General features: G+C 49.0%; 2 protein-coding genes across 14 annotated transcripts in view; one reads left to right on the top strand and one right to left on the bottom strand.

Annotated features, from left to right (window-relative positions):
* The window catches only part of SIRT5 (sirtuin 5), a 38433-nt gene that overhangs the window by 20628 nt on the left and 9500 nt on the right, over nt 1-8305 (bottom strand). For 12 of the 13 annotated variants that reach the window (XM_059399462.1, XM_059399461.1, XM_059399470.1 and 9 more), the window contains one exon: nt 5011-5144. The exons of the other annotated variant lie outside the window; for it this stretch is intronic. In XM_059399462.1, the coding sequence (XP_059255445.1) occupies nt 5011-5144 (134 nt within the window). The remainder of the gene's footprint in view (nt 1-5010; nt 5145-8305) is intronic. 13 annotated transcript variants of the gene reach the window in all.
* On the top strand, nt 7261-8259 carry LOC132018788 (enoyl-CoA hydratase domain-containing protein 2, mitochondrial). The gene has a single exon (XM_059401625.1). The coding sequence runs from the start codon at nt 7276-7278 to the stop codon at nt 8164-8166; it is 891 nt and encodes a 296-aa protein (XP_059257608.1). The 5' UTR covers nt 7261-7275; the 3' UTR covers nt 8167-8259.

The raw sequence follows: 8305 nt of genomic DNA, 5'->3' as shown, positions 1-8305 counted from the left end.
AGCGAGAGAGAGAGAGAGGGAAGCAGGCTTCCTGCGGAGCAGGGAGCCCGATGCGGGGCTCGATCCCAGGACCCTGAGATCATGACCCGAGCCGAAGGCAGCAGCCCAAACCACTGAGCCACCCAGGAGCCCCCGAACTCAGTTCTTTCTAATAGTAAGTAGAGCTACATGCATACACACAACAATGCATAAAAAAAACAAGATATATATTAACAGAATATATTAAATATATTTTTAAGGATGATTTCTCTTCTAGGAGGGACAAATCTTATCCACAGCAAAAGAGAGGAGCGTCGTTGTTGTCTGGGGCTGCCAGCTGATGATCGGGAAAGGCCACAGGGGAACCTCTGGCAAGATACAGTCTATATCTTGGGGTGCCTGGGTGGCTCAGTCAGTTAAGCATCTGCCAGTGGCTCAGGTTATGATCCTGGTGTCCTGAGATCAATCCCCACGTTGGGCTCCCTGCTCAATGGAGATTCTGCTTCTGCCTCTCCCCCTACTTGGGCTGTCTCTCTCTCTCTCTCTCTCTCTTTCTCTCAAATAAATAAATAAAATCTTTTAAAAAAGAAAAAAAAAGAAATAGTCTATATCTCGATGGTGGCGGTGGTGGTATTATGCATTTTGTTTGACTATAAAGGTCACCCTTCTATCCGGCAGTAGAGTCAGTCTTCACTTGGGGAGTCAATGGGGAGCAAACGTGTATGTTGTGGATTATCCGCATCTACGTCCTGCCCTCCATGCAGAACGCGAGTGGCCTGAAGCAGTTTTTGGGTGCCATGGGAACGTGTCCACGTGTGTCCTTGGAACACGGTGGTGTCAGACACAGTCTATGGACTTCTTTGCTTCCCCACAAACTCTGAGCTGCTTTGACACCACTGACTGCCTCTCTCTTCTGGAAGCGCCCACTGAGCTTCTCTAATTCGGGGCCTGCTCTGTTTGGCCCCGCTCTCGTGGGACCCTGATGGCCTCTGAGCTCCCTCCTCCCCTCCTTCACCTTTAAGGCGGCGATGCCCACCCCTACCTCCATAGGCTGGAGGGCAGCAGAGGCGAGAAAACATCCCACACGTTGCCAGCCTAATGCACTTAATAGGGCAGGAAAGGTTCACTAACCCTTCATTAACAAGAAGCTACCTCCTAAATCTGGAAATTATGTACTGAAGTAACTATTTACAGTGGCCTTCGTTCAGCCAACAAAAGTCTAGTGAACACTTCCATGTGCCAGAGTTCTGGGAGCTGGGGACAGAGCAATGGTTAAAACAGACAGAACCTTCCACATTCCAATACTAGGGCTTCTTAGGCCGGGGGTTGGGAGGAAGTAGAGTGCCTAAGGCCAAAAGTACATTCTGGGCCCAGGATGGTGGGTGTTGGCTCCATCTGTTAAAATGGATTGAATGGTACGCTTCAAAGTGGTGAGTTTTGTTGTACGTACAGTTAGCCATTGAACGATGTGGGGCTTAAGGGCACTGATCTCTGTACGGTCAAACATCTTATGTGTACCTTTTGATTCTCCAACTTTACTATGAATAGCCTCCTGTTGACAGAAAGCCTTCCCGAGAACAGAAACAGTCAAAGAGCACGTATTTCGTATGTCATATGTAAAAGATACTATATTCTTACGATAGAGCACACTAGAAAAAATGTCATGAAAATCCTAAGAGAACATACATGGACAGTGCTGTCCAGTAGGGATCGATCCCAAAAGCACAGTGTCCCTTTACAGCAGGAACCATCTGTCAGTGCCTACATCAATATTCTTATACAGGATACAAAACACTGTAGGTGTTATATGTATTACTAACAGCAGACATCAAAAAAAAAAAAGATAAGGTGGAAAAAATTCCTATTTATCTATGTGTGAAAATTCACATGCTGCTAATGAAGAGGTTGGCTTTCTGCTACCTGGCACAGGGGGTAACCTCACTTCAAGGCAGCTCGTCTGTATGCCTGTGAATGGTTACGGTATCTTTACGGCATATTCGGTATTACAGTCATATTTGTCGTGTGGTATTAGAAACCCTGTTACATTTTTTTAAAAACCACCTACCTGTGATGATGGGTTGATACAGTTTCTCCACTTGGGAGAAAGAGAGGTTGACTGCACCGTAGTGTAATTCTTTGAACGCAAGGTCATAGAAGAGTAAGAAAAGAGACACATTATTAATTTTATATTAAATATTACTCGCTTTACGCCTATGTGAGGGTAAGCTGGCTGCTTCCGTCCAAGTCTTGCTTGTGACATACACAACGCGTTCTTAGGTGATGCCCATGATGGGGATGACATGCCTTTCTTGCCAGACGGTTGTTAGAGTCTCACGTTTACACACACGCACGCACGACGGACCAGCATGTCAAGTATATGGCACGATCCGTATTTATGACTCATGAAGTGGACCAGCACGGAGTCTTCAGCCCTGCTGCCTTCATGCTGAGAGGGCTGAGGAGGACGAAGGGCTGGTCTTGCTGTCCCAGGGAGAGCAGATGCAGAGGAGGTCGGAGGGGAGGCAGGCACACTGAGCGTAACTTTACAGAAATACACTGAAACTTCGGTCCAGCTTCTTCACCGTCTCCTTTCTCTGAAAATGGTTCCATATGGTACCAAGCCTTCTTCCACCATTTGCCTTAGTGTCGGTGCCTGAGCCCATGTCAGAAAAGAAGTCAGAAATCATCCTAGATTGTCGGGACCCTTCTGCCAGGCCATCTACTGTCCCTTTGACTTCTGCGCAGCTTCCAAGTCCTCCCCGCTCCATCTGGCACTGGTTCAGAAGCTCTCGTCTTCATCAAGTTGTCTTCTGTTCATTCCTCTGCCGTGGTGTCTGCTAGCGCTTGAATTTCTCCAAGACCTAAATCTTTTTTCTTTTTTTAAAGATTTATTTATTCTAGAGAGACAGAGAGGGAGCCTGTGCATGTGCGGGGGAGGGGCAGAGGGACGGAATCTCAAGCGGACCCCCACTGAGCGTGGACCCCAATGCGGGGGCTCGATCTCATCACCCTGAGATCACCACCTGAGCTGAAACCACGAGTCGGATGCTTCACTGACTCAGCCACCCAGGTGCTCCCAAGACCCCAATCTTAAAGCCCTTAGTCCGCCACCTTTTCTGCCATACCCATAGTCTTTTTCATGGCTTACTTAATTGCCTGTGTTGTAAATCCTGAGAAGTCACGCACAACATCAGGAAGCAGTTTTCTCCTGCAGAAATTTGTTGTTCTGGGCTTTACGGTTTTAGCAGCTTTCTCTCTAACAACAATTGCATCTTTACTGGTGTAATCCTTGAAGACTTTCATGATGTTCTCTCTGCCGGGGTTCCTTCCCCTAGCACTGGCAATCCTTTCCCTAGAGCACCCTGTGTCAGGAGCCTTAGCAGTCCTTATGACCCCCTGGCCTATAGGCTGAATTAGAGACGTTGTGTTTGAGGGGGAAGTAGACCAGTTTGACGACTTCAATGTTGAACTCCTGGGCTTCTGGGTGGCCAGGGGCGTCGTCCAATTTCTAAGGAATGTTAAAAGGCAGTCTCCTTACTGGCAAGGTACTTCATTGATGGGACCCTCCAGAAACAGGATTCTTGCAGTCCAGGCCTTCTTGTACAACCAAAGGACTAGCAGCTGGTATATCTCTTTTCCCTTCAAAACTCGGGGGTTATCAGCTTTATAGAGAAGGACTGCCCTGATCAGAAACCAGAGTGCATTTCTATCAAACCGCAGAATTGGCCTTTCCCTTCCTGCCTTAAATCCCAGCCATCACTTCTGTTTCTTACTAATCAACATCCTTTGTAGCATTTTCTCCCCCAGAATGGGGCACTTGTGTCTGTATTAAAAACCTGTTCAGGCAGACACACTCTCTCTAAAGCGATCTTCTTAATGGTACCTGGGAACTTATCTGCTGCCTCTTGGCTGGTAGAAGCTACTTCTATTAGCTTGGCTTTTTTTTTTTTTTTTTAAATCCAAACCTCTTTCTAAGATTATCCAACCATCTTTTGTTGAATTCTCCAGCTTTAGATCCTTTACCTTCTTTCTGCTGTAAGTTTGCTCTTTCTCAAATCACCTTCGAGTCTGTGGGTGTACCTTTCTTATAGCAATCCCCAACCAGCATCAAAGCTGCATTTTCAGGATGAGATAAAAATGCATTTCACAGGGCGCCTGGGTGGCTCAGTGTGTTAGCCTCTGCCTTTGGCTCAGGTCATGATCTCAGGGTCCTGGGACCGAGCCCCGCTCAAATAAATAAAATCTTTAAAAAATATATATGAAAAGTACACAGGAACTTTAAAAAAATGTGTAATCCTGGGTGCCTGGGTGGCTCAGTTGGTTAAGTGACTGACTTCAGCTCAGGTCATGATCCCAGAGTCCCGGATTGAGTCCTGAGTTGGGCTCCCAGCTCCATGGAGAGTCTGCTTCTCCCTCAGACCTTCTCCCCTCTCATGCTCTCTCTTTCTCTCTATCTCAAATAAATAAATAAAACCTTTAAAAAAAAAAGTATAATCCTGATTTACAATATCTATAGAAACGTGATTAACTATGATAACCAAGATTTCTCCGACTCCACTTTAATTACTAGAAGAAATTTCAATTGTTATGTGAATAAATACAAACTATACAGATCTAGAAAGTGAGGAAAGTGGCTGCTTTGCTTACATCTGAGACTTTTTTTTTTAAGATTTTATTTATTTATTTGACAGAGAGAGATCACAAGTAGGCAGAGAGGCAGGCAGAGAGAAAGGAAGGGAAGCAGGCCCCCTGCCGAGCAGAGAGCCCGATGCGGGACTCGATCCCAGGACCCCAAGATCACGACCCGAGTCGAAGGCAGCGGCTCAACCCACTGAGCCACCCAGGCGCCCATGAGACCTTAATCATACACAATTTGTACTGGTGCCAAAGTAACCAAGATGGGAGAGTTGTGGTTAATTTCAGAACTTCGCCCTCCACGACACGCATAGGGCCCCAAGTCAGGCTCTGCCGTGGATTCATTCAGAAGAACCCTGCGGTGTTCCAGGGAAGAACCCTGGAAACATGGCTCACCTGAGCTTGCCATCTTCTCCAGTAGCCCCCAGCTCCTCGGAAAGTCGGGACTCCACTCTCAGCACTAACGCCAGCCCCTGAAAGGATGACTATGTGCTTTGCTTTTGCAAAAAGCTTCCGAAAATCAGCCATATCTAAAGAGAGAATAAAATCTTCCTAACTCCCGTGTACCATGTGGACATTTATATCCTGTATCAGTTGTTCATATTTTGACATGACCTTCCATGAAATGATACTTTAGGATCTTCAAATAAAAATCATTCCTGTACCAGGGGCACCTGGGTGGTTCAGCTAGTTGAGTGTCCGACTCTTTTCGGCTCAGGTCATGATCTCAGGTTTGAGAGATCAAGACCTGCGTCAGGCTCCACACTGAGCGTGGCGTCTGCTTGAGATTCTCTCTCCCTTCCTCTTCTTGCTCATGTGCTCTCTCTCTCTACAATAAATACATCTATAAAAAAAATAATAAAATAAAATAGATACAAATCTTTAAAAAAATCATTCCTATATCATGAAGATGCCGTTCCTGGGCCTGATGGACGACTGTGTAGCATCTTAAAGAAGCACACGCCATTGGCTTTGACACTCAGCTCCACCTCCTGTCCATCCACCTGTGAGAAGTGATGGACTAGCCCTCTGCTTTTCTGGCTGTTTGATGTGCTCAATAGAGTTTTCCCAAGAACAGGCTGCTACAAAGATTTTTAAAAGCTAATGGATGGGAAAACATCCTCTTCATAACAGTAAAAACAAGGTACTGTGGGGAGGGGCGGGGGGGTTAACCTCATGCCTACTGGACTCCTAAACCTTCCCTTCCTTCCCAAATCCTGTTCCCTTTGGGGATCTTTCTATTATGCTTCCTTTGGCATCATTACAATGTCAGAGTGAGAACCCCTCCCCCACGAACAGATGCTCTGCTCCAAACCTAGACATGTAACCTTCCCCTTACAACTCAAGTAAGAGCTGGACCCTTCGATGTGACGTCACCAGAGACTTGGGGTAACAGAAGAGAGTTGAACACAGCGAATACTGTGATGGCAGGTAACAATGGTCGCAGACTGTGGCTTTCTCCCTAGTTCTGCATCTTCAGGCATTGTCCCACTCACTCTCTGGCCATCAGGGGCAGCAACCACCATTTAGTGAGGGCTCCCTGTGCCGCAGGCTCTGCGCCAAGCACTGTACATGGAGTATAATGTAGAATCTGTCCCTGCAACCAATGTCCTCATCCCAGGTTCAGAATGAGGAGCTAGACTTGGAAATGCCATTGTTCCTCCCGGCGACAAAGAGGGTAGGCCAAGGCATGTGGCTGAGCGACACCCTTCTTTCCCAGGCACTGTGGCTCTGCAGGCCCTCATTCGGGGGCTACATAAGTGCTATGGCCCCAGCAGGCCAGGCCTAAGAGTACAGAGCTGAGTATAGCTGCCAGGAGAAGAGACTCCCTCTTCTGCCCTCCCCTGGGAGCAGCAAATGCCAAAGTGGTGTTGCCCGTGGCCCTGACACAGACATCCTCTAACCTATGCTAACGCACTGCAGATTTTGGCAAAAATATGAGTGATTCTTCAGCTGATGCAGCAGGTTTTCTGGTCCCCCCCACCCCCGGAGGCAATGGCGACCAAGGCGAATCCCGAGAATGAATGAGCATCCCGAGAGATGGAACCCAGGACAGGCAGGATGGAAAACAGGAAAGAGAGCGGGATGGGGGCGGAGGGATATGAGCGGGATATGAGCGGGAACGTGACTTCACCTTGTATCCTGAGCTGGTAAGACAGATCCTGTCGCTCTCCCAGGAGAACTCCTCCCTTCTGAGGCCTCATCCTCGTAAGCTCAGAGTCACTTGTATGACTGTGAATCTTAATAAAGGCCCCACCCCTTCTCCCCCTGTCTGGCTGCTGGTGAGAAGCCACAGGAGTAAAAGCAGACTCTGAGAGACAAAGAAGCAGAGGCTCCAGCTCCCTCTCCCACCACATTCTTGAAGCTTCCTGAGATCACGATACCAGCAGCGTAAGTCCTAAAGGACTGAAGGTGGGTGCAGGCACACTACACCCTTGTCCTTGGGCCATAACTGGCCCAACCATGTGGCAGCCATGGCAAAGCTCTGCCCAGGCTTACATCCCCTTTGGAGATAGACCAGTGTGACAAGGGAGGCACACTAAAGCTGTCCCACCAGGAAGAATTCAAAAAAAGAAACCCAATCTGGGTGGATTGGAGTGTGCAGTCTGATCGAATCTCCTGGAAGAACAAGATGCTTAATAAGAAAAGGTACAAGTGCAGATGCTGCGCGCCCTGACCAGCGCCCTGCGCCTTCCAGGCCCCTGGAGATCCCTTCGCACCCGGGGCTGCGCCTCCCATGGAGCTACTGGGGACCCGGAGATCCAAGTGCGCGCCCTCACCGGCCGCGACCAAGGAATCACTGAGATTCTGATGAACAGACCGAGTGCCCGCAATGCTCTGGGGAACGTCTTGGTCAGCCAGCTGCTGGAAGCTCTGGCCCAGCTGCGGGAAGACCAGCAAGTGCGTGTTCTGCTCTTCAGAAGTGGAGTGAAGGGTGTGTTCTGTGCAGGTGCAGACCTGAAGGAGCGGGAGCAGATGAGTGAGGCAGAAGTGGGGATCTTTGTCCAGCGGCTCCGAGGCCTGATGAATGAGATTGCAGCCTTCCCTGCGCCCACGATTGCAGCTATGGACGGGTTTGCCTTGGGTGGAGGCCTGGAACTTGCCCTGGCCTGTGACCTCCGAGTAGCAGCTTCCTCAGCCGTCATGGGACTGATCGAGACCACCCGAGGGCTCCTCCCTGGAGCAGGAGGGACTCAGAGGCTGCCTCGATGCCTGGGAGTGGCCCTGGCAAAGGAGCTCATCTTCACAGGCCGAAGACTGAGTGGTGCACAGGCCCAAGCCCTAGGGCTGGTGAACCACGCTGTTTCCCAGAATGAGGAGGGCAACGCCGCCTACCATCGGGCACTGGAATTGGCCCAGGAGATCTTGCCCCAGGCACCCATTGCTGTGCGGCTGGGCAAAGTAGCCATTGATAGAGGAATGGAGGTGGATATCGCATCAGGGATGGCCATTGAAGGCATATGCTATGCCCAGAACATCCCCACCCAGGACCGCCTGGAGGGCATGGCAGCCTTCAGGGAGAAGCGGCCCCCCAGATTTGTTGGCAAGTGACTCCCATTTAACTATAAATATGGGAGATGCCTGCCTTCCAGGACAGGATCCAGAAGGAAAATTTGCAGGGTGACTGTTCATCATTTCACCTCTTCGGGCTTCAGTCTCCTCACAAGGACAAGGATAGATATAAAACAAC

Source organism: Mustela nigripes, chromosome 5 (genome assembly GCF_022355385.1).
Source record: "Mustela nigripes isolate SB6536 chromosome 5, MUSNIG.SB6536, whole genome shotgun sequence".
Taxonomy (NCBI): domain Eukaryota; kingdom Metazoa; phylum Chordata; class Mammalia; order Carnivora; family Mustelidae; genus Mustela; species Mustela nigripes.
Note: the sequence above shows the minus strand (reverse complement) of the source record. Positions and strands in the feature narration are given on the sequence as shown.